Here is a 25610-nt window from a genome sequence, read left to right as displayed (position 1 = left end):
AGCTTTAAAATCTGTTCATTGTAAAACTGAGTCACATGGTAGATCTGGACGACCTGAAAACTAGTTTGATATGTGAATGCTTCTGAAAGAGGGCACTTTTTAAAAAGAGTTAAGAGGGTAGGTGTGAAGAATTTCCCTGGGCACTTTTTTTTTTTTTAAGCTCCTGGATTATCTGGAAAGTAGCACGAAAGGTATTGGCTTGGATTCACTTCTGCTCAAGGCAGATGGATGGACGGGGGGAAAGTTTATATGTTTAAATTTGGGATGCTTTCCTGGGATGGTGTTCCGCAGTCCTCGATTTAACTGCTTGTAACTTCAATCGTAAAGAAATGGGGGGTGGGGGTGGGAGATAACCCGAAGCACAAATAAGAGTCACCCTGCTTTCTGTGTGAATTTCTGTACGGGGACCTGCTAAGTGCATTCGGAGTTACTGATTGCCTAATTTTATTCAACCGAACTAGATTCTGGTAACTTTTGGGTGACCCCGGGGAGACAAAGCCAAGACACATCTATTGTACATCATATTCCCCTTCTGTTTGATGGCTTTTCTTTGGGCGTGGAGTCTTTCTCCCAGTTCTCCCTCTGCACGTTTTCCTCAATGTCTTGATGCCATCCCTACCCCTTGCCTCAACCCCTCTAGCACACAGCTATATATTCTTGCTGGATGTTTTATTTACCAGTGTAAGGTGAAGGGCCGGGGAATGATTTCTGGGGGATTAGTGGAAAGGGCATGGAAGGTTAGAAAAGTCAGTTTCAAACAAAAGCTCGGATTACCTGAGGGGCAAAAGAGATGAGGGTCGGAGTGATGAATCGTCCTACCACATTAACATCTGGCTGGGAAGACCAAATGCATAGAGTGGAGTCACTTGATTACACGTATATTATTTAGTTAAATTTGTGAAAATTATGAGATGCTCACAAATCCGGTGATAAACTCCCTCCCTCGCCATTGGCTGGGGCGGTCACATGGCCCCCTAACTTTATTCAGTTGACAGCAAGTAGGAGGGCCCTATGGAAGGAGAAAAAAAGACAACACGAGAAAAATTAGTATTTTCTACCTTCAGAAATTAATGGCCATGAGTTCGTATATGGTGAACTCTAAGTATGTGGACCCCAAATTTCCTCCTTGTGAGGAATATTTGCAGAATAGCTACCTAGCCGAGCAGAGCTCAGACTATTATAGTGGCTCTCAGGGTTCGGATTTCCAGCATCAGGGAGTCTACCCACGGTCAAACTACAGCGAGCAGCCCTTCAGCTGTAGCAATGCCCAAGGCTCTACGGTGCCTCCGCGGGGTCACGGACAGGAGCCATCGGGCCCGGCGAGCCACTACCCTGGCCAAGGGGAGCATTGTCCCCCGCCTCCAATTCCCAGTTCCCGGGCCTGCAGCCAGCCGGCCAGCCTCAAGCAACCTCCCAACGGGACGGCCCTCAAACAGCCTGCTGTGGTGTACCCCTGGATGAAGAAAGTACATGTGAATTCCGGTAAGGTTCCTCTCTTGGCCCCCGTCCCCCCCCCCCCCCCCCCCCCATCCCAGACCCACCATCTCTGAGGCTGCTACCCTCAAGTGCTTCCCAGACCCAGCTAGGAGTTGTGGACTATGTCCGAATGTATGTGTTATCTCTCTGTGTGTGTGTGTGTGTGTGTGTGTGTGTGTGAATGAGCGTGTGTTAAATGGATGCCGCAATTACTCTCCCCATAAATTTTTATAGCTGAGGAAATAGGCCGTTGGCCATGTGGTTCCTTGGCTGTATCAGGGAAGCGGTGGGGGGGGGGGTTTCCTCCATTTTTAGAAGGAGAATATGTTAGAGGTGAAAGGGGGGAGTTGTAATTTACAAAATTCAGAGAATCCAGCATACACAGTTTTTGTTGGTTGTTGGGTTTTTGTTTTTTTTTTTGGTGGGGATTTAACGACCCCACACACCGACAAGCTTGTGAGTATGTGCACGCACGCGTCTATGCGCGTGCCCGAGGATTGTTTAAAAATCATAATGGAGTGTAAGCTCAGATTGAACTGCACCAAACTTGTTCTTATGTGGCTTACATTTACGTATATTTCTTTTGTTCCCCCTCAGTGAACCCTAATTACACCGGAGGGGAGCCCAAGCGGTCCAGAACAGCCTACACAAGGCAGCAAGTCCTAGAACTGGAAAAGGAATTCCATTTTAACAGGTATCTGACGAGGCGTCGTCGGATCGAAATAGCTCATACTCTCTGTCTCTCTGAACGCCAGATCAAGATCTGGTTTCAGAACCGTAGGATGAAGTGGAAAAAAGACCACAAGCTGCCCAACACTAAGGGCAGGTCTTCCTCAGCTGCTTCGAACCAGCATTTACAGCCTGTGTCCAAGGACCATCACACTGACTTGACGACTTTATAGAGGAGGTGAAATCTCCCCCCCCCCATCCCATCCAATCTCTCCAATCTCTCCCATCCCTCCCCCCAATTTCATCCTTTGCTTCTGAACTGTGCTGTGTGTAGAACTGACATGATCCGAACGCAACCTGCATGGAGCAGGCAAAGCCTCCCCAGGCTGTCAGCTTGCTTTAAGGTGCTGTGCTGTACAAAGCGGACTCGCTGAGGGTACTTCAGACTTTCTTGGCATTCTTCATACTAGCACAACTCCCAAACTCTCCAGGCAGGAAGTGGAAAGTTTAGGGAAAATTATAGAGAGAGATATATAATTATATATGTGTGTATGCATATATAATTATATATCGAAGGAGCTACTGAGTCTATAAAAATCTGACGAATCATTAAACACAAATGGAAATTGCATCTTTTGGGTTTTCAATTTTAAAGTGAAGGTTTGATTCTATGCCAGTATCAGTCTTGATGTTCTGTCAACCCTCATCCCCCACCTTATGTAGTTTCGGGCTTATGGAATGTAGGAGAGTTCAGGGCAGAAAGCTTTTAGCTGGTTACAGGATATGTGAACTTTCTGGGTCTTCTATCTTGTGGCTGATTGTAATTTAAAGTCCCTGCTCATGTTCAGAAACCCCCAAAGAAATACCTAGGAAAGAAGTGGAAACGGGTTATTTTATTTTCAGATTGTGTTTACATATTTATTTATTTGTCGATTAGAGGAGTACACACACATTAAAATGCGTTAAGCCAAAAATCCTAAGCAGGGGGGCTGAAGCTCAAGGCTCCTTCTTATGGAAAATCATAGAGAATATGTACGGCTTAGATTTTTCACTTTGCCAGGCATTTAGGACTCTCTTCCTCTTCCCCAGCCCACCTCCAGTATGGGAGAAATGCCCTAACCCTTTTATAAAGAGAGAGAGAAAAAAAAAAAACATATCTACTCAAAGTCATTTTCTTTAAAATGTGTTTAGACTGCACAACTGGTTCTTCGCTCTGCTCACAACCGCTTCTGTGGGATTTTTAAAAAGGGAACAAATGGTCAAACATTTTCATTGTGGGGAAACCAAACAAAACAGCCCCAGTCTTTGGTGCCATTTTAGAGATCCTCTTACCTTCCAACTCGATTTCCAACGCACAATTCACCTTGCACACCAGTCTGTTTAGGAAAGTATTGTCTTACCAGAAATCTGGAAAACATATTGGGGGCTGGGGGTGGGGTGGGGGAATACTGTCCAAATAAATAAGCAAGAAGGCAAGCAAATTGAATCAAATGGTCAAGAATAGGAGGTTAGTTCTAGGAGGGGAGAAAATTTCTTTTTGCTAAATAGAAGTAAAATTTTTATGTCCTAGTCTTGGGTGATCTAACGCATTCTTTTAAAGTTTTCAAGTTGTGTGCCTCACTTTGAGTTCGGCAGGAGAATAACATGAAAAATACTCAAACCAAGGGGAGGGGATTCATTGCCATTTTTCTTATACTTCTCTGCCAAGAGAGGTTTGTGGATTTTAAAAAATTTTTATTGTGTGTATGTGTGTGTGTGTGTGTGTGTGTGTGTTTTAAACACTAACCCTTTAAGTGTAAGTGGGTAAATGGAAAAGTTCTTCTAGGGCTGGTTAGAAACCAGGCTTTTTTATGTTTTTTACCCCCATCCCCCATCCCCAGTCCTCTGGGATTCTAAGATACAATCACCAAATAAAATTATTTGAGCTATTACAGAATTAAAAGGAAGGAAGAGCTGTGGAGGAAGGGTTAGGGTTAAGAGAAAGAAAGATCATAGAATTCTGTTATTTCTCCAGACATTTTGGAAGGCTCTAAAGGTAATCTTAAAATAGGCTGAAAAGGAGAAAATAGCAGTTTCATATATGTGTTTGCTTCTCAGTACAGTTCATGCCCAAAGCTGGGAGCAGGTATTAATTAATTTGAACTCTTTGGCTGAAATTAGACTCCTCTAAAGTTTTTTTCCAAGACTTGGTCTTTTGTATTAAATCCTGGAGACAACTCTTTGTTCTTCCTTGGGGTGAGCCCGATTCTCAGACTTGCACATGGCAATACTTGAATATCTACATGTCGTGATATTAAAGATGGATATTCCTGCATTATTCGCATCATTGTTTCGGTGACAAAAAGCACAGAGTTCATACATAGTAAAGACGTCTTTTTTCTGACGCCTTCACGTTGAGAAGCTGAAAAGGTATTTTACTGAAGTTCGGCTAAATTACAGAAACAGGTTCATCCAGAGGACAAATTTTCTATTCGATTAGCTGTATTTCAGCCGGGAGGACTGACCTCTAAACCCTTAACCTTTTGGACTCTAACTACCCTTCTCTCTCCCTCTCTCTCTTTTCTGACGTGGAGACCATTTGGATGCGGCATTTGTAAAGGTTTTTCCTTAGGCAAATTGGGCATTGCTCTCCCTATTCCCTGAAATTCACATCTCTGAATCCGTTGAAGCTTTTCCATGAAATGTCTATTTTGCATGATGTCCAGTTACAGAGAGCTTCCCCCCACCCCCTCGGAAGTTCAGGTTACTTAGCCCCAGCTTTCGACCAAATGTCACAATTGCTTAACTCAACTCTCCCTTGCTCTGGCTGAGAAAGCACACAAGTATGTTTTCTTGGAAAAAAGCCAAGACTCCTTCTCTTACTTAGAGCTAATACTCTGGAAAGTAACTTAATCAAAGAAGCAACCCCTTTGTTTATAAGTCTCAACTTTCCTTGTATGGCTCAAGTGATGGGCTTTTGAAATGTTAATATATACTGGATGGATGTGAGGGCAGACCCAACTCTTAAATTCATCTTGGGATCAAGGGTCCGTTTGGGCTTTCTGGAAGAGGGCCACACCAGGCCAGTAGCCTCGGGAAACCCTCTCTGTGGTTCCAGCCAAAGGGAGAGACAGGAGAGTTTCCATCTGTGTTCCTGCTGAAAGGGAAGCTTGACAAAAATGAGCTCCATTGCCCATTTGCTATTTTTCTTCCCATTTTGTTCCAGAAAATATGAGCCAGAAGTGTTTGTTTTGTTTATGTTTTGTTTTTTTCTTTTTAACTTTGGTGGGGGGTGGCTCTTTGACTGAAGGTGGAAGAGGAATGTTTTCTTGAAGAGATTGCTTCTCAGACATCCCACTTTGTAATATTGCAGCCTTTTGATATGACATCGTCAAGCAACACTATGATATCTGTCCACATAAGACGCTTTTATAGAATCTACCAATGGTTTTGCTGCCACTGATTAAAATATTATTTATACTAATTGTTGCCTGTAGTTTTGATGTAATTTGTTCTTATATATTTGAAATAATAAAAGGTGTAGAGAAACCTATTCTGTTTGTTGCCTTGACAGAAGCAGTTTTTGTAAGTCTTGAAAGTACTAAGTCTTGCTTGCTTGTTTACTTTCTTGTTTATTTGCATACTTATTTTACTTACTTGTCATTGCCCCCCAAATGATACAATAATGGGGATAGGGGAGGTAAACCTAGTTTACCTTACTTTTTTTTTAATTTTAGAGTACCAAAGTATACCTTTATAAAGTCCTTCCTAACCTCCCACCCTGACACCCCTCTTCACCAAACTACTTTTAAGCAATTTGACAAAACACATTGATTGGACTATTGTTGCTGGGGAAGAGCCTTAGCTTAGAATAAGTCTGCCTGGGTACTGTCTGTTATTCTCTTTTGGGAACAGTAATTGACAAGCTCATGCTAAAGGACTGGTTTCCTACCTGGTTACAGCCAGGAAAGCACTCCTGTCCACCCCCACCTTCCTCTTGAACCTTGGAGCCCCACAGAGCACTGCATTCTGAGGTGAATGGGTGAGCTCAAGCTGTTAATTGACAACTAGAAGGAAGAGATTCAATTCTGTCAAAAAACAAAACAAAACAAAACCTACACCACTAACAGGCTTGGCTGTATTAGCTGTTTTAAGCAGAACATCTTAAACTAAAAATCTTGGGATGCTTAAACTTTTCTGGGTCTGCTCAGTCCAGCTCCCGGCCCCTCCTATCTCCCTTGTGATAGCAGTCCCATAGACAACAAAAAACACGCCTTGCTATAAAAAGTGGCGGACGCTATTTTTATCGAGGGTATTTTTCATATTTGACTTGTCTTTCCTTGAAGAGTAGCCAAGGCAGGAATCCAAAAATAGATGGGGCTTGCTCGAGACACGAAATGAGCACAATGCATAAAATAAGACATGTGTACTTAATATATGGAAGGGCTCGCCAGAGACGCGTGTACATGTGTATTTATAAGTGCACAGACATAAGTTTAAATATTCAGACACATTTTATGATTATACTTTGACCGTCTTCTGTTTAATGGCTCCTCCTGTTACTACCAATACATCAATAAAATTCTGTATATTATATCACCACTAGTCGTTAAGGAAAGAATGGGAAGGAAAAGCAGAGTCAACAGCAAACACCACTCACTGTACAGTACAGTAAGCCAGGACCTTCCCAGCAGAGCCCTTCCACACAGCCTCCAACGGCCATGTTTGCCAGCCCTTTCCCCTGAACGGGGCGATCGTAGGGATCACCAGCAGCCTAGGGAGGGCCATTCATAACGGGGAGAATTTTCAAAGTGCAAGGAAGATGATAAGAATAGATTTCTACAAGTCCCGACCACGTGATTTGCGAAATAATTAATTCAGCACGTCCCTTAAGAAACACGGACTCGTCATTAATCTGCCAAGCAAAGGACTCTATCAGACTTGAAAACTGAAGAGATCCCAAGAATATAATATACAAAGGGAGGGAGCGGACTCTTTCTCTGCACACCTAACCCTCTGTAGCAGGCAAGAAAGAGCAGCTCGGTATGTAAACATTTTACTACTTTTATTTCTTCGGATTTAAATCCTTAATGAACTTAGCTGTCAGGGGGGTTGACAAATAGTTCCCTTGGCTTCCTGATTTGGAACCGTACGACAGTGAGAAGTTGTTAGAGGCTTATATAGTGACCTTTGATTCAGAAAAGCTTTGCACTTATGAAAAATTGCTGAGAGCGGCTAGAGGCTCTATATGTGTGCATGTGTGTGTAAGCGCACGTTTTGCTTGGCGATAGCAGGAGTTGTAAAGAAAATGGCAAGGCTGTGAGGTTTGCATGTGTGCTGAAATGGAGCTTAGATTTACTGGTGTAACTGGGAACAATGCTCGCTGTCAGGGCATCTGCTGCCTATTCTTAAACCGGAGAGAAAAGGCCCTGGACTTCTTTTCAAGCGAGGGTCGTAAATTTTTCTTTGCGTCATAATAGAAGGCTATAAAATCGAGTTGAAATTTTACCCAAGGCAGGTTTTAACCAACAGATAATGATTTCCGAGTTCCTTCTCTCCCTCCCCCCTCTCCCCAATCTAGACACTGCTGCTTCCCTCACTCAAGCTAGGCATCTTTCTGCTCTTCTGTCATTTCCTCTCAATTTTCCAGAATGGGGGAAAGAAAATTGAGCAAAGGAGGAAACATCTTTCTTTTTTCGTACTAGAGATCTGTCTATCTGGGAGGGGAAAAAAAGCCCACTTGGGGAAGGCAGGAGGGGAGAAGAGAGGAGAGGGGTTGGAGAAAAAGAAGATACTTTGTCCTCTTCACAAATAATTTTGGACTTTTTTTTTTTAAAACAACCTTCTTTTGGGAGGCAATGCTGGTTCTCCCTAGGCCCGGTGTTTCATCTCTCCTAGCCCCCTCCATTCATCCCTTCCTTTTCTTAAACCTTTCAAAAGGGGCCTGGGAGAAGCACCTTTTCAGCCCCAAGTCTAGCTTTTGCTCTGCGAAAGCGAGTACTCTAGTTAGTGCTTTGGAATTCCATTTAATTCAGCTTTCGAAGGAGTCCTGTTTCAGATACCTCACTGGGAGTTTTTATTACTTCCGTGGGTAGTTGGTGTTTTCTTTTTCTTTTCTTTTAATACGTGTGTTGGTGGATTTTTTTTTTTCTGGCAGGACGGAGACAAAGTTTTCCCCGTTATGAATTACACATTCAAACAATAACACATTAATTCAATTATTCAAACATGACAAATGTTTATGTGTTTTGCTGGTGACTCAGGCACAGATTCGGTCCTTATCGGGAGCTGCTCGGATATTTTTCTCTTTGAGGATTTACTTCACCCTTTATTCTCCCCCACTCATCCACCCAACACCCCCTCCTTCACCACCAGACTTTCCTTTTTAGGTCCAGAGGGGGAAACATTGCAAAATGCCCGGTTGAACTCCAGGCCCCCCCCATCCCACCATTCTCCCAAGAACGGGGCTGCTTGGGCACCGGGCTCGGGATATTTTATCAGTTTGACAATTGCCCGGGTTGTTGTGATAAATCATCGTAAGTAATTCCTGAAAGGGTGCGAGGCTGTTGGGGGCCGGGCGAGGACTGTAAATCTTTCCGTTTTATTGCTCTATGAACATATGCTCCGATTGAAGAAGTCTTAGATCCTTTCCTTGAGACAAATTCCCTGCAAAGCCGCCCTCCTTTTCCGACTTAAGGATTAACACTTGCTCCCTGTCTGCTTCTGCTCCACACCAGAAAGACTGGGGTTTGGTGAGATTTAGGAGAAGATGGCTTTGGGTCCAGAAAGAAAGCTCACGAAGAAAGATCATTTGAGGCGAGGTTCACCAAGTTAAACAAAAGAAGACAGGCTGCTGCAAGATTTTTTTTTGCCTTTTCTTCCCCCACTCCCCTTTGCTATGGTGGGCGTTGGTTGTTGCCTCCTCTTTTGCCACTTAGTAGAAAACTGTTTTTCCTAATTTTAAAAAAATTATTAAAAGGGAGGGAGGAAATTTGTGCGCCATTTCCACTTTGTTCCATTTGTGTATTATGTATGCATGTTCAAAGTACACACTCCAAGAAGACAGGAATTTTCATTGAAATATAGTTATCATATTTGAAATTAATAAGCATTTGCAAGTAAAAGATAGACTGAGGCAGCACATGTATGTATATCTTTGTCTACAATAAATAAATCCAGTGTGTAGTGGATGTGAATGGAATGGATTATATTATATGCCTTATACATGTCTGTATGTTGGTGATTAGGTGAATAAACACACAGATTCGTGTATGACTGTCAAGGGCTGGCAGGAAGTGATATACACAGAAAGTCTTTTCTTCCTAGGCATTTATATTTTAAGGCAGAGTCCACTACACCTTTTTCAGTGGGTGGTTTAAAACCACCCTTTTTTCCCTCCTCAAAAGAGCGAGAGAGCAAATCGTGGGAAGAAAAAACCAACAAGTCAATAAGAACAATCGGCTAACAATTATTTACACGGAACCTATTATCCTTCCATAATTGGACCCCAATCTTTTTATAACTGACTTGCAAAGTCATAGAAAGCAATGTAATTTAGATAAATGTTACAATCCCTTCTAGTTCGGAAGGTAAAGCCATATATTACTGTCAGGCCTCGGGCTGGGCTTGGGAAGGGATCTGAGGACAGACACCCACCATTGCCCCAGGCTCTGGGGGCTTCAGCTACCGGCAAACCTGAAACAAAGGAGATGAAGATATTCAGGGGGAGGGCTTGAGAAGTTCAGACTCTCTGTAGATAAACAGTACACATTAGTCATACGCACCCACCCCCGGGAACGGTTTTTCTTAGCCCCCACATCACGATTTTCTTGAGGGTTCTTCAATCTCTGCTACTCCAGGAAATCTCCCCTGGACATGGGGAAAATAGGAAAGAAAGAGAGGAAGAAAGAGAGAAGACTTGGGGAGGGTTTTTCTAAGAAAAACATTTCAATCTAGGCACTCTTGGGGTTACTGCTAGGTGCAGATTCGTCTCTCTACCCTGCACCCCCACCATCTCAGAATTAAGTCTCTCTTCTCTTCTCCCCGTCCCACCAGTGGAGGATTAATCATTTATTTGATCAGCAAGGTCTGGCAAATCTGCCATTCAAATTCATTAATACCCTATGTGTTTGTTTTACCCACAAGGAAGAGAGAGGGAGAGAAGCGCCGTAGTAAACACAATGCAAGCCATCGGGATGGCTGGGCGTCTGTGTCGCAGGCGAGCTGGCTTGGAGTAAGCTCTCTAAGGCTCGGCTCTGTTCGGCCCCCTTCAGTTTCTGGGTGAACAGACAGTCTTGCAAACACTGGAACCCACCAGGCCTCTTTCGTCCAAGGGACCTGAGTAGCCAGGGAAAGAAGCTCTCTCCCTCTACCCCAAGCTAGTTGGTTCCTGTCCCTCAAAAGGGAGCTGAGGCCATTCGGAAAGTTGCAAGGTGGTTAAGGTGCTCTTCTCTTACTCCTCTCCCCCCCCCCCCCCCCCCCCCCGGGGTTGGGGCCAGGCGGGGTGCTTGCGCGCCCACCACCTCCTGAGATCCTCCTCCTTCCACCAAGCCCACCCCAGCCCCCCCAGCCATGCCCGTGCTCCGGGGATGGACAACGTGAAAGTTTCAGCTTCAATCAGAACAATCTGCTCTCGGGATCACGTGAACAAATATGCTTCGCGTTTTAAGGCAGCGCTTGTATTTTCCGATCTTGAGGGGGTTTCTGGGGCTCGCTCCAAATTCATAGAGGGCCACGTTCTGAAATCAAAACAAACCCAGACTGGGGGGTAGAGGAGAGGGGGTGGGGGATAGAGAGGCACCCGAGGCAGCCTCAGCGCTGGAGGGCGGCGGATGGCACTGGGAAAGGGGTTTGAATCCCACATTGAGAATTCCATCCTTCCTGCCTTTATTGGTCGTTGAACCTCAGCCTGGTTCCATTCTATCGGGAATACTGTCTGCATGGGTATATGGAAATGTCTGTAAAGCCGCAAGATCAGGTTTAGGACAGTATTGTCTGCAGACAAAGGGTGAAGGATATATTCTCACAACTGCAGGCGCACTTATTGAGACTGAGGAGACCAGGTTTATGATAAATTGAGATTCAGGTAAGCAATTGCATGACAAACAAATGGAAACCTTTGAGCACAGGGCCGCACGCCGCTGCCTTTAGCGAGATGCTAAATATGATTTATTTTGTGTAATCTGTGATCTTGATTATTGCCAATTTGTTAGCCAGCTCGCATAGACCTATATACACTTATCCATATACATCGAGGACGATGATTAATTGTAATGAGATGCACTTTGTGGGGAAGCTCCCCGGGTTCCCAAAGGTTAGGAGAAGATATTCGCCTCCTTCTTAGGCTGGCTGGTGGGGTGGCGGGTATGGAGGGGAGGGGGATGAATTTAGGGGAGGGATGGGGGGAAGCTGGAGGAAGGGCTTTGAGGGTCAATCTGTAGTTCTGAGAAGAGGCTGAAAATGAAGTAAATAAAAAAAAAGAAACTTTTTTTAGACTGTCACTGCCAAAGTAAGATGGAATGTCATATTAATTCCTTGTCTTGGGCTGTTGGGCAGGGTGCAAGAAGGTTGATTTATATGTATTTAAAATAAACTCAGTGGCAATGTAGCCTCTGTGCATTGTTCTTTAAACCTCTCCACATGCATGGATTGGACTTTCCTTTTTCTCAGCTGTTGGGTTAATATTTTTCTTTTATATGAAATTACTAGCCAAGTCTCTTCTCTACCCCTCCCCCAACATGTTCGAGAGCATAAAATAATATAAGCCAAGAAGTGCTTTTTAAAATGGACTCTAATTTTTCTTTCAGCAATTTCACTAGTGGCTACCATCTTCACAGAGGTTTAGGTGATTCTGGGTCTATCCCTCCTCCTCCCACTTTACTGCTTCCGCAAAGTAACTAGACTAAATACAAAATCATATATTTCTTTTCACCACCATCCTAGCCTTTGTCTACTTGAAGACTTTAGACTATCCCTTTGGTTCCCAACTTCAGACAAAACCCTGAGACCATCTTTGGAGCTTCTCCTCTGGGGTCTCCTTTGTGGGTCGAGGGTAGGTAGTACCCACTTTGGCTGAGAAGGCTACTTAGGATCCAATTTAGGTGGAGGAAGGAGCTCATCTTTCTTCCCTCCAGATTAAAAGTGTCTCCAGCAAAAACAGGGGAGGTGACTCGGACCCCACTGGCCCGGACTCCAAGGGGGTGAAAGAGGTTTTCAGGTGACACCCTTCTAGGTGCGTCCCCTACAGCCCTTTGCAGCAATCAGAGGAGACAACAAAGTTGTTTTGTCAATTGCATGTGCCTGGCTCGATCAGAACTTAAAGGCGCTGGACATTTTTCTTAGCTCTATGCCTCGGAGCTGTGAGGCTGCCAAGTTAGTCAGCTGAATCCAATTACCGCCACCAGCATTTCATTTGGCCCCATAGAAGCAGTCACTTATAACTTCACCGAAAATTTCAATAATGCCAGGATCGGGTCTGTGCCTGAGTAATCCTAAAGATTTTCTCAGGGAGGGTGGGATTGAGAGCTGAAGGAGAGAGTTTAGGGGCTGGGGACAGGAGTTGCTGTCTCCTGACAACTTTGGGTTCGAGCTTCCACGTCTTGTTCTTGGAAAGGATGCTACAGTCGGATGGCCCACAGCCAGTGCTAGGAGCATCTGATCTTTTGAGATCACCAAGTTGGGATCTTCCTCATCTGTGGGTGGGCCAGAAAAGAGATGGTGTGAGGATGGGGGTTGGGGTGCTGGGTGCCTGAAGTCTAGACTTTGGCCAACTTTGTCTAGCTTTATCTTTCGCTTTCCCTGACTGAGCTAGATCAGCTTCTACTGCGGAAAGCCCAAAGGTGGGCCATGGGGATCCCATGTCGATAACTAATTAAATAACAAGATGAAAACTTACTCAGTTAATCAACCGTTCATTTTAAGGAAAAAAATGAAAACGAAAGAAGGATTTGGGTTTTTTGTTTTGTTTTGTTTTGTTTTGCTTTAGAGGGGGAAAAATTGAGCAATGTGCTGGGATCTCTTGCAGCTGGGGTCGGGCAGAGAGTTTGATGGCCTTTGAGCTTTCAGTGTCTTCTTCTGGAAAGGCTGCTAGTCTTAATGAACCACATTTCCAAAAAAAAGAGAGAGATAGAGAGAGAGAGAAATAAAGCATTTAAAGTTGACGTCCGCCCACGTGAATATATTCTATAAGACGTTATTGGGACAGGCCCAGGACCAACGACCTGGGGAAGGTTGGCGCCTTAGACGCCCAGCTTCCCTTTCTCTTCCAAACTCCCGTTTGTTTTTCCTATGAACAGCCCCAAGTCAAGTTATTTGGCGAAGGGAGGCAGGCTGCAGCCTTCTGGTACTGGCTAGGGACCTAGAGGAATTGGTGGCAAAGTTGGGAGCCCCGTGGTGTTGGGATCTCTTGGAGGCGCTTCCGTTGGGTGTTCATTAAGGGGTGAGTTATTGCTACGCGAGCCAAAGGTCATTTCAAAGGCTTACGGTTGCGAGATCTTGTCTTTATAATGGTCGAGATGCTGTGTGTGTGTGTGTGTGTGTGTGTTTATCCCTTGTGTGGTTAATGTTTTCAAAGTACCGAGCCAACAAATTACAGAAGCGAGAAATAGAGGGGGAATTTTTGATCCCTCTTTTCACCTTGTTTTATCCGATTCCTTTCACCCCCTCAAGCTCGAGATTTCAATGGGCGGTAGTGTCGGGGTGGTCTGTTTGCACAGTTCATCTGTTTGTGAGCGATTCTCATGTCTTAGGGTGTTTCCCTCCAAACTGAAGCCCAGGAGTTAAGTGGATGTGGGCAAGAGCGCCGAGGCTTTGTTTATTATCATAGACCTAAGATAGCCACCTCTATACATCATGTAAGAGTCCCGGGTAATGGCGTCTGGGGGTTTTGCTAGTAAATTTCCATTTTTTTTTCTCTCTGTCTCCTCAGGGAACTGATGGGGGCAGTTTGTATCTTTTGGTCCAGGGGAGGCGTCAGCCACTTTCCTTCCCTACCCCCCTACCCCCAAGTTATGGGTCTCCAACTCTGCCCGTTCCTCCCCACAAAGTTCCCTTCCAAGAGCATCTATTCTTTCACATTTCTGCTCCCAGAGATTAGCACACACTCACAGAGCTCCTTTCTTTACCTGGGACTATGGTTAGCCCTAGGCCTCTATGAAAGTTAGGCATCTATTCCAGCAGGATGGCTCTGGGGGAGACAGATGGGAAGAAGACAGAGGGTGCCGTTTTTTCCTCTGTACCCCTGACTTGGGAGGGTGATAGAACCTCAGGATTTTTGTTCTCCGAACTTCCAGATTTCCTTCCCTCCACGCCCAGAACTTTCATTGTTTGAAAAAAATCTACAAGGCCGCGGTAAAAGTTTGCCTCCCCCCCGCCCCAGTCCTGCCCTCCAGCCAAGGCACTCTGTGGGAAAGGATTTAGTTTTATGCATCACCAAACCAAACAAATTCTCCTCTCTATCCACTGAAAGTTATCCCTCTGAATTAGGGCTAGAGCGATGTATAGAATATACATTGATTATGAAGCTCTCAAAGGGGGAGAAAAGGCTCTCGACACATTTGTGTGTGAGTGCGCAGAAGAGACAGCTTCCGCTGAGAGTTTTCCATTCTGTTCCAGATCCTCCTCCACGGATTATCAAGAGAAATCTGAAGACCCTACAAAAAGAGTTAAAGACAAAACTCAAGGGAAAAAAACGTAATTGTGGTGAGTGTTTTCTTTAATTCCACATCCTTTCCATCTACCCTGCCACTCAGAGATGTTGCACCATAATTCCTACATCACAGACCTAAAACAAAAGAAAAACTTTGAAGTTTATCATCTCGATATGAACTGCGGCATTCCATGATAACCAATCACCAATCTTAAAATTTATTGTTACTTAGTAGCGTTAGTCCTAGTGCCTTAAATGCACTGTGTGTTATGGTATTGCGTTATCTGGTAAAAATAAGAGTGATCTAAAAACCGCTAACCCAGGAATTACCATTGCTTATAGCAGCCACAGGGTAGACTGGGAAAAAGAATTTGAGAACATCTTAAAATGCTGCCTTATAAAACAATTAACCTTTACGAGTTGAAACTGCGAGGAGAAAAATTGAAGACCTGGACATGATAGGCAACTCTAACGGGGGTGGGGGTGGGGGTGGGGGTGGGGGGAGTAGCCTCCCCTGAGAAGGGCATGTATAGCCACACACCCGATTCATGGAATATATATGTTCAAGAAAAGAAATATGCATGGTAGACTTCCTAATCCTGTTTATCAAAAGCAGAGGGTGAGCAGCCTATGGTCTGTAGATTATTTGAAGAGAAACAGAAGGAACCAATATTCCACCCCCACTTCTCTCTAGACCTACATGGAATTTATAACAAGAACGTAATTTACTAACAATGGAGGCTCTTGTCAAATCCCATTGATTGTCTCCCCCCTCCTCTACATCCCAGGCCCCTTCCAACTGCACCACAAATAAGAATCCGTGTCTTGAAGTTCCTCTGCTTGGGGTGGGGCGCAGAGCTAGAGCAGTATCCGTTAGGTGCCCTGAACTTTTTCGGCTCCAAAATGCCCCGTAGAAAAAAGGTGCTCTTCCTTCTTGGAGAGAAATAAAAGTTCAACAACAGCCCTTGGGCCCTAGGAGGATGTGGTCTGAGTCCTGGCGGAGGAGAGCTAAGGGGGACGGAGCGGACCACTTTATATAGATCTCCCCTTCCTGCTGGCCAAGCTGGGGAAAGTGCGGCGTCGGGAATTCTTTTGCTGGTCTCCCTCCTACGCGGAGGCTGTTTTACACTTCTGAAAAGTGCGAGAGGGCTTGGGAAGTGTTTTCCTTTTCATTCCTTACTGAAGCGTTTACTGCCCGTCGTACGAGCAGTCATAAATTTTGTTACAAGGCGCAATGACAGGTGCATTGATATGCACCGCGAGAGCTCCGGCTGCTTAATAACCCCATCCACTGGCCGCTCTGACTGCCTTTTATTTATTCGGTATCATATTAGGTATTGATCCCCAACAGAATTAAGTGTAGTGAGCAAGTATTAGTACCGAGCTGCTTCATATGAATATGTTTGGACGTCGGATCGAACGCAGTTGGGAGGCCGGGAACTTGTCAAGAGAGAAGTTTGTTGTATTCTTACACGTGTGCGTGGGGGTGGGTGGGTGACCGTTTGGCGCCACATTCCTGCCGCCTCCCTTGTCTTCGGTCTGACTTCCCAAAGGGTTGGAGTTACAGAGCAGGCTAGGAGCTTCCCTGGGAACTGGGAGAAAGGACACACGGCCCATTTCTGTGTTGGAGGACTTTACTTAGGATTGGGTAGCCTGGAGTCAGATACTGGAAGAGTGGGTCACACTGTCTTTATTGGCTGCAACATATGGCAAAGGTTCATTTGGCTGTAGCCTCCAACCCTTTTTACAGGGTCGTGCTCCTGGGCTGGGCCTGCAGCCTGCTTGCAGAAACCCAGCTTTTCTGTGCCTCCCCCATATATGGTCTTTCCCCAGGCATTTTTGTGCTAAACCCAAACGTACTAAGGTACCAAAGGGTGGAAAAAAAAGAACCTTAAAGGGGGGATCCAAAAGATGAGCCCCTGAACAGTTGACCATTGTCCAAGTGATTTATGACCCATTCCTCCTTTTTAGGTTCAAGCAGAGTTCACAAGGAGTAGGGATTTCTGAAAAGAAATAGGGTTAAAAAAAACAGTTCTACAACAATATTCTCATTTTCTTGTTCATAAAGAGGTAGCTTTTGGGGGAGCACTGCATCTTATCTGCTATCTACAAGCCCCATATAATAAAAAGTGGTGGTCCTATGCACACTGCTAGTGAAAATGTACAATTGGCAGATACATACTGAATTGCTCACAAAAATTCAAGACAATAGAAACCAAGGCACTGAACTTTGAATTTTTGTGTTCACCCCATTCGTCACCAGTTCTGTACTTTTTAGGCCCCTACACATAAATCACACAGTGTGTGAGTGTGTAATAGTACAGGTAGACAGATATTATACATGCTTTCCCCTAAAGACGGGAGATTGTCTTAAGTAGCTACTTTAATTTGACTTCTGGTCTTATAGTATAAGTCTGAAGATAAATTATTTCTGAACCTTGTAAAAGTAAAGGGGATTTTTTCTTTTTTTGCTACAGCAGTTGTCTAGATGAAATGGCCATGTGAAAAATTTGAAGTGATCTTGAGTTTTGAATGATCAGAATCTCCTCTGTTAATCTTTTAGTTGCATAAAATGCCTGAATTTCAAATAATGGAAAGAAGAATCTTAGGAAAGATCTGAAGCTCAGTCAAAGCCTCTTCAAAGCTAGCATTTTAACTCCTAGTCTAGTCATGAGTTATATAACCCTGTATTGGTCATGTGATTAAAGAAATTAGCTGTTATTTTGCTATTTGGTTACTTTAATTTTTAGGGCATTTGATGTAGACCTTAAAAAGAAATGTGTAGAAAAAGATTCAACTGTTTTAGATACATGTAGGTAACTGCTGCTTATCATGAGAAAACTGGAATGTGTTTATCTGTATAAATGTCAAGAAAGTATTGAGAGTGAAATTTCAGACACAAAAAGCAATGCTTTCTCAGTATCATCTCCAGAGCAGCCAACTAGCCTGCAAAGAGCTCTTAGTAACCTGTCTTTCAAGATGGAGAGTAATTCTATTCATGATGTGTATCAAAATCAAATTTTAACAATTCCAAATTTAGAGTTCAATGAAAAATTTTTTTTTATTGTTAGACTGCTGTTAGGCTCTTAAAGCAGTGAACTGGCAAAGAAATAATCAAACTGAGGAAGTTTTTGGTGCCAATAAATGTTTCAAACATGCTAAGTAATGCAATTTGTATAATTCAGGTTATCTTAATTGCTCAGATGGAAGCTTGGGGAATGTCTCAAAGAAGAGAAAAGAAGGAACTCAGATTTAAACTGAGGAAAATGATCATGAATTAAGGCAAAGGAGCTGACCTATGTATTTTCTTTATCATACAAACAAAAGTTTTGGAACACTATTAGTTATACTTTAACTTCTTAGGAATTCTTCAGAGGGAGTAGAAGATGAGGAGAGAAACCCCTATTAAGAGCCAGGAGTTACAATAGGGGTGGAATTTTCCTTGTTTTTTGGGGGGAGAGGAGGATACTAATTCTTGCTCCATCCATCATGTCATGGGTGGTTCTCTTGTTGAAGACAGAGAGAGGGCAACAGTAACAGAGACAGAGAGACCGACAGGGAGCAAGAGAGACGGACAGACAGACAGACACACACACACACACACACACACACACACACACAGACTATATCAAAGTGAAGGTAGATAATCACAGTCCTTTATAGACTAGATCTAAGATAAAATTCTAGTAAAAAGCATGTTGAAAACCGTTTCCTATTTATCTATGCTTACTTATACCACTAATTTAAGACCCACAACTTTCTAATTCATCACCATAGAACCTCCATTTCAGGATATAAAGAGAGGATATAAAACCTGAAATAATAGAGGATTTTGTTGTGGGGTGGGGTGGGGAATCATTAGATGTAATCCTGAGAACATTTCAGTAGTCCTAACAGACTTTTACCCTTTATTTTTCTTCCTTACTGACCTGTGAGGCCTCATTTTGACAGCTTTACATGACTACATATGACTCCATGAATGACTCAGACTCAGAAATAATTTTTCTTAGGAAATCTTGCCATTCTAAGGGTCTCATAGGGTCTTCTCTTTCTTCATCTAATAGTAGAGTTTCAATGGAAACTCCACTATTATTTTTCTTGGTGGATTAAGAAATACACAATCAGTGTGTTTGGGACAGATAAAACCTCTTTGAAGGAAAGTCCCTTCCAGAGAGTGAAAGAAGCAGAAAGACAGAGACAGAGAGAGACAGAGATGGAGTGAATAGTGCATTTCTTGTTCAAAAAAAATTTCTTTCTTTTTCTTACAAAGGTTTAAACAAACTGAATTTCACAAGACCCCCAATACAGCATTTCTTCCTCTGTCCCCCTTGTTTCACAAGTAGGTATAAGTGAAATGATAGAAATGGGACCCAACTGGGGGTAGGAGGGGGCAGAATCTGTTCTATATTGACTTATCTTGCCAATGACAGTCCCATTGGGCTCTCTATCTTTCTTCCCTGCAGGTTGCCCCCTGGGCTGGGGCTGAGCCATAGTTCATCCAAGAAGCTAGTAGGAGCTGGAGGTGGAGGTGAAAGAGACGGTGGCAGTCAATGTTATTTGAGCCGGGTCATCAGGCCCCAGAGATCCCGGAGTACACGATGCAGAAGACTGCCTACTATGAGAACACGGGCCTCTTTGGGGGTTATGGTTACAGCAAGGCTGCTGACACTTATGGCTATGGGTCCACTCATCAACCCTACCCACCCCCTGCTGCCCCTGCAGCCTTGGATGCTGACTATACAGGTTCTGCTTGCTCCATCCAGAGCTCAGCACCAATCCGTGCCCCAGCCCATAAAAGTGGGGAGCTCAATGGTAGCTGCATGCGTCCAGGTGGTGGGAGTGGCCAGGCTAGTGGGGGTGGCAGTCAACCTCCTGGCTTGAACACAGATCAGCAACCACCACCACCACCTCCCCCACCACCCACACTGCCCCCATCCTCACCTACAAATCCTGGTGGTGCTACCCCAGCCAAGAAGGCCAAGGGTGGCCCCAATGCCTCAGGCTCTTCCTCTGCTACTATCAGCAAACAGATCTTCCCCTGGATGAAGGAATCCCGGCAGAACTCCAAGCAGAAGAGCAATTGTACCACTTCAGGTAGCCTTTCATTTGTTCTTTTCCTCTGGGGTCCCTTGACCTAACCCCCATCCCATCCAATGACATTCTATCCAACCTAAACTCTTAGAGTTAGAGGGGACCACCTGAGACACCACATGGTTCCATTGGGCTCCTCCATGAAATTCAAAAAAACCCCTCTCCAACATGTTTGACAAGTATACTTCTTTCACATATAGCCTCTGCTCAAACACTTCAAACCTGGGAGTTCACTATCTTTAAGTCCATTCTATTGTTGGGCAACTCTGATTGTAAGAAGGTTCTTCTTTACACTGAGCAGAAACCCACCTTCGTGATTTCCAGTCATTGTTCCTAACTGTAACACTCCAGAGCAACAGCAAATCTCTATTCTTTCAAATATTTGGATTGAATTGAATTCAACAAACATTTATTAGTCAAGGTCACTTCAGCTCACAGTAGGTGATAAAATGATGCCTGTTGAATTATTTTATTGAATCTTATCCTATTCCCCAAGTCATAACAACCCAATCCCATCCAACCTTGTCAAATAGGCCAAAAATTACTCAACACCATTTAATCATTGGTTTTCTTGGATCATAAAGAGTAGCGTGAGCCTCAGCCATAGATAACTCTGAGACTCCACTCAAGGGAGAGTCATGAGAGAAGTAGAACTGAGGGAAAGGGCCTCTTGTTCAAGTCAATCCAGCAAGTATTTACTGTGTATTACATTGAAGGTACTATAGTAGGTACTGTGGGAGATACAAAAATGTATGAGTTACAGTCAAGAAATGATAGTCTAGTGATGAAGGGTAGAGGAAGAACATTTTTTCAGTAATAAGAACAAGTCAGGATATTCCTGTTTTGATCTGTGCTCAACTCACTGGGCTTCTATGATGATCCATCTTCTTTAATTTGGCTTACAAATGGTGGGTGAACTTAGTTTTCTGATCCAAGGCATTAGGGAAGTCAATGAATCTGACTTGGTATCAGGTTTTTAGTTTTATTGTTGCTCTCTGATCTCTCCTCCCTAAGAAAGGTCAACCAGCCAACAAGTTTCTTTTCCTGCCCTCTGGCTTTAAGAAAGGGTTCGAGAAGCACCCAACCATCCATTTGTCCCCTATTTTGTGAAGGAGAAGGGGCATCCTTGTGAGTGTGTCTATTGATACCCATTATTCCACTACCAAACACTGCTACAAGATATTTCTATATACACCAGAAGAATTAAAGAGGAAAAGGACCCATATGTACAAATATATTAATAGTAGCTCTTTCTGTGGTAGCAAAGAGTTGGAAACTAAAGGGCTGCCCATCAACTGCCCTTTCTCCTTCCTGTAGTACCTTCACCAGTAGGAATTTTGAGTGAGTCTGCTCCCGCAGGAACTGCATCATTTAAAATGCCATCCCCACCCCCACCCCCAAGAAAAAGGGCCTCTTTAAAAACCAAGAATAGCTTTCTCAGTTTTCTGTTCTCTGGGTGGAGTTTCTACTGAATCTGCAAATCAATTAAAGTTTGGAACCTAGTTCCCCAGGCCCTAAAACTTTCTTTGTTTAAGATAGCCTCACCTCACTGCACTTGTGAGCACAACAATATTCAATACTCAGAAGGATGGTTTGAGGCCTGCTACCAAGGAAGAGCTGGAGTTGAGAGGGATAAGAAGGGATGGGCAGTGTGAAGAGCATCTTACCAGTTATTTCTATTCCACATTCCAACATCTGGACATACGGGCCATCCCAGGGTAATGCTCTAGGGTCCAAAACGTATTTAGAAATGGTACTTTCAGGTGGTACTTTCAGGTGAGAGTCTAAAGCCACGTATTCAATGGTTAGAGGCCTATATGGTCCTTCTTCTAACCTTAACCTCTTTCCAGCCAGCCAGGGAGCCCAACCCAGGGAATGGTGACTCTGGGGAGCAGGAGGGGCAGGAGGTGAAAGGGGAAGACAGGAGTCTCCTCTTTTCCTCAGGTGCCTCAGTCCCTCAAACTCTTCATGTGAGGCTGACCCTCGCCCCACTTTTTTCTCTATTTCTCTCCCTAACTCAGGTGAGAGCTGTGAGGACAAAAGTCCACCCGGCCCGGCGTCCAAACGGGTCCGTACAGCTTACACAAGTGCGCAGCTGGTGGAGTTAGAGAAGGAATTTCATTTCAACCGCTACCTGTGCCGCCCACGCCGGGTGGAGATGGCCAACCTGCTCAACCTCACCGAGCGCCAGATCAAGATCTGGTTCCAGAACCGACGGATGAAATACAAGAAGGACCAGAAGGCCAAGGGCATCATGCACTCGCCTGTGGGTCAGTCTCCCGAGCGCAGCCCTCCGCTGAGCGGGGCTAACCACGTGGGCTACTCAGGCCAGCTCCCCCCAGTGCCGGGGCTGGGCTACGATGCTCCCTCGCCCCCTTCTTTCGCCAAGTCCCAGCAGAACATGTACGGCCTGGCCGCCTACACGGCGCCGCTCAGCAGTTGCCTCCCACAACAGAAGCGATACCCAGGACCGGAGTACGAACACCACCCCATGCAGAGCAACGGGAGTTTTGCCAACGCCAACCTACAGGGCAGCCCGGTCTACGTCGGTGGGAACTTTGTCGACTCCATGCCGGCCTCAGGTCCAGTCTTCAACCTGGGCCACCTCTCCCACCCCTCGTCGGCCAGCGTGGACTACAGCTGCGCCGCCCAGATCCCGGGCAACCACCATCATGGACCGTGTGACCCCCACCCCACCTACACAGATCTCACTTCTCACCATACGTCTCAGGGAAGGATTCAAGAAGCCCCCAAACTGACGCATCTGTAGTGGGCTCCGGCCCTGTCGGAGGGCGCTGCAGCGGCGGACTCACGTTTGAATTACCTCACTTTGGTTTGGGTTTGTTGTTTTTTCTTTTTAAAACATTTTTTTTGTTTGTGTGCCTGTTTTTCCCTCTTCCTCCTCTCTCCACTCCCTTGACGTTCCCTGGTCCCTGTAACTCAAAGGGTCCACAGTCACTAGACTAGTCACTAGTGGATGGGTCTCCCTTCCCCTAACCGCTCCTCCTTTGGGGTAACTCTCCATAAATCAACTAAAAGGATCCTCGGTGAGCATGACAGTGCAATATACTGCAAACCAAGGGACTAATAATCTGGTAATGATGTACTGGAAGGTAAGTCTTAGATCAATTAGAATTAGCAGCGCGTCATGCTGAGGGGTTGTAGACCAAGTGTGAGCGATGGGATCTTGCCTGCATCGAAGCTTATTTCAGAGACGTTAATTTATATGATTCCTCAGTAATGTAAGGATTGCATAGGACTAAATGATATGTATTTATTATTTTAAGCGAGTCATTTTGTATCACGGATTATTTATCCTCGTCTTAATGTATTTATGTGTATATTTGTAGAGTTTATTCAGCGTATCTTCGGGAGATCGATTCAGGTCCGCGGTGGCTACGTTTCACCTATTTAGTCTACTTGGTCTGAACCTAGTTGAGAGAGTAGTTTTGAACAGTTGTAACAGTGGCTGGTGTTTGTAGTTTATGTGAGGATTAATTAAGACCGCAAATTGTAATTCATTAATAGAGTGGCACAGAACCGTGGCATTTCGCAAAGGCGGTTTTGCGTTGTCTGAACACACACAGCACACACCACACACGGTTTATTAATTTCAAGTTGTCTGGTACCATTTGAACAAATACTTAGAATAAAAAAAAATACGTTTCTCAGTTAGAAGTGTATCTGTTTTGATAATACAGCCTTTCGAGCAGATCACGCTGCCATTTTCTTGCTGATAAACTGGGACACAAAGCCCTTCTGAGGCTGGCGAATGTTTGTGGATGGGAACCCAGAGCCCAAACTCCTTTTGGGGGCTACTTTCCGACATTCCAGCTATTCGAACCTAGAGGAGGAAAACCCTAGATGGCAGGAATTGGGAGCAGTTTTAATAGTGTTAATTTCATTAGAGGTTTCCAGAAGGACTCACAATGCTGCTGCCTCTCTCCTTTGTTGTTTCTGCAGCTGTCTTTCTACTAGGCAGGAATCGATTTTTTTTTTTTGGTAGACTTCATTCCAATTTGGGAGACTCAAGCTTACTTTTTGTACATTAAGTAATAATATATTTTAAAAGGGAACTTTGAAAGAAAATTGACAATCAAAGAAAAAAACACGAGGCACAGGAAAAAACAAAACAAAACAAACCACAACCCACCATCCATAAATCCTGTGGAAATGTGCCCAAAAGCTTTTACTTAGATAATGCTGTTCACGATTCACCTCGTTCTCTTTTGTAGTAGCCAATGGTTCATTTCTAAGGAAAACAAACCTTAACTCACAATGTGAAATAATAAAAGTTTCACTAATGGAACCGAAAACCATAAACACCTCGTTTAATTCCCCACCCCTCACCCCCACCTAGGACGCCTTAGCATTTTGGGTTTGCGAACATTTTGTAAATATCATTGAATGTCATTGGCTGGGCCCATTATAATTGACATCATCTTCTCTGAGGGGCGTTCTTTGAAAACGCCTCCAGATAAGGGTCAATTCTTTAGTATTTCCCGCGAAGTCGTCCGACTCTTCTCTCTCTATTGGGTCTGACAAATCCTGCAGCTCCTATCTCCAGACCCTGGTGACAAGAGGTGAAATGCCTGTTGTGTGGAAATATTTTAACTCCTCATTTTCTGATCGAACAGCAGTTGTTTCTCTTTTGATGTTGTGTTTCGCTGAATAATAATGACTTCAAATAATACTTAGAAGTTACCTGCTTTCTTTGTGCTGTTTTGAAAATGGCATGTTAGGTTGGAGAAAACAGAAGCATCCTCATTTCATTTCATCCAAGAGGGATCACATATTTCAATATTCATGTTATAGATGTGTAAAAACAAACCAATAGAATAAACAGCTTCAAATGAAGGTATATTTTACCCACTTTAAGGCTTAAAATTGTTTTCTATGGAAATCTTCAGCAATAGGCAGAATCTATGGTTATCTAGGACAAAATGATTTTTAAAGCTATTAGGGAACCTCAGAAATAGCACTTTGCCTTTCAAGGACTATACTAACCTTTCTGGACTGGCTAAATGTTAAATAGATGAATTGTGAGGTTGTTTAGACTTCAACTACTTTTCCCCATCTCCTCTTCCTCACATAAGTAATAATAAAAATACGTAATGCATCATTGCTACAGGGGTTTTCTAGGGTGGTATGTGACCGCATGAGTATCTGCTGAGTCTGCTGGTATTCTGCAACGACCCAAATGTTATCTTCAGTTTAGGGTTTCATGGATTAGATCTTAAATGGTGTCTGCCCTGGCTGACATCATTGCTTCCTCTTGCATTCAGGCTCTAGGCAAATACGTGTTTATTAACCGTCTCTACTTTCCCTTCTACCCTGGTCATTGGAAATAACATTTGGAGAAAGCAGTTTTGGGGCCTGCAGGACTGGTTAGCCTGCCCTGATCTCCATTTAAGTGGTGAAGATTGGAATTCTCGTCTCCTTCCCCTCCAACCCCCCACCACTCAGCATTTCAGAGGGCCAACAAAGCTTGTAAATCTCTCAGTTCCCAGTTCTTGTCATTGGTGTGAGGGATCATGTGATAAGTAAATTCGGCTTCTTCTCGCCTTCTCTCACCGTATAGGGTGGAGGCAGTGGCGGTGGGAGAGAGAAGTAGGGGAACGGTGGAGAATTATTAAAAGGAATGTTTTCCAAGCAGTGATGCTACCATTTGGAGGGTGCCACACAAAAGAAATGAAGCGGGTGTGTGTGTGTGTGTGTGTGTGTGTGTGTGTGTGTGTGTGTGTGTGTG

The 25610-nt window shown here is 44.2% G+C and overlaps 2 protein-coding genes across 3 annotated transcripts; both read left to right on the top strand.

Moving 5' to 3' along the window:
* The first annotated feature begins 348 nt into the window (after positions 1-348).
* Positions 349-14801, top strand: HOXD4 (homeobox D4). Of its 2 annotated transcripts, XM_027865675.1 has the most exons (3): positions 349-1482; positions 2074-2383; positions 14737-14801. In XM_027865675.1, the coding sequence occupies exons 1-2, from the start codon at positions 1071-1073 to the stop codon at positions 2376-2378; spliced, it is 717 nt and encodes a 238-aa protein (XP_027721476.1). In that variant the 5' UTR covers positions 349-1070; the 3' UTR covers positions 2379-2383; positions 14737-14801. The 2 variants fall into 2 exon arrangements, with proteins under 2 accessions (XP_027721476.1, XP_027721477.1); XM_027865676.1 differs by lacking the exon at positions 14737-14801 and having other exon boundaries at positions 2074-3509.
* Positions 14802-19310: 4509 nt separating this feature from the next.
* HOXD3 (homeobox D3) lies at positions 19311-24779 on the top strand. The gene is made up of 2 exons (XM_027865674.1): positions 19311-19864; positions 21883-24779. Exons 1-2 carry the CDS (start codon positions 19321-19323, stop codon positions 22629-22631), a joined length of 1293 nt encoding a protein of 430 aa, XP_027721475.1. The 5' UTR covers positions 19311-19320; the 3' UTR covers positions 22632-24779.
* The last annotated feature ends 831 nt before the right edge of the window (positions 24780-25610 follow it).

Source organism: Vombatus ursinus, unplaced genomic scaffold (genome assembly GCF_900497805.2).
Source record: "Vombatus ursinus unplaced genomic scaffold, bare-nosed wombat genome assembly UNPS02014779.1, whole genome shotgun sequence".
In the NCBI taxonomy this organism is placed as follows: Eukaryota; Metazoa; Chordata; class Mammalia; order Diprotodontia; family Vombatidae; genus Vombatus; species Vombatus ursinus.
Note: the sequence above shows the minus strand (reverse complement) of the source record. Positions and strands in the feature narration are given on the sequence as shown.

What these genes read in the sequence shown, in the direction of transcription:
- HOXD4 (XM_027865675.1), top strand. Translation starts at nt 1,071, where the DNA reads ATGGCCATGAGTTCGTATATGGTGAACTCTAAGTATGTGGACCCCAAA. An exon ending in GAAAGTACATGTGAATTCCG is followed by an intron (nt 1,483 to 2,073) that starts GTAAGGTTCCTC and finishes GTTCCCCCTCAG; the next exon opens with TGAACCCTAATTACACCGGA.
- HOXD3 (XM_027865674.1), top strand. Translation starts at nt 19,321, where the DNA reads ATGTTATTTGAGCCGGGTCATCAGGCCCCAGAGATCCCGGAGTACACG. An exon ending in GAGCAATTGTACCACTTCAG is followed by an intron (nt 19,865 to 21,882) that starts GTAGCCTTTCAT and finishes TCCCTAACTCAG; the next exon opens with GTGAGAGCTGTGAGGACAAA.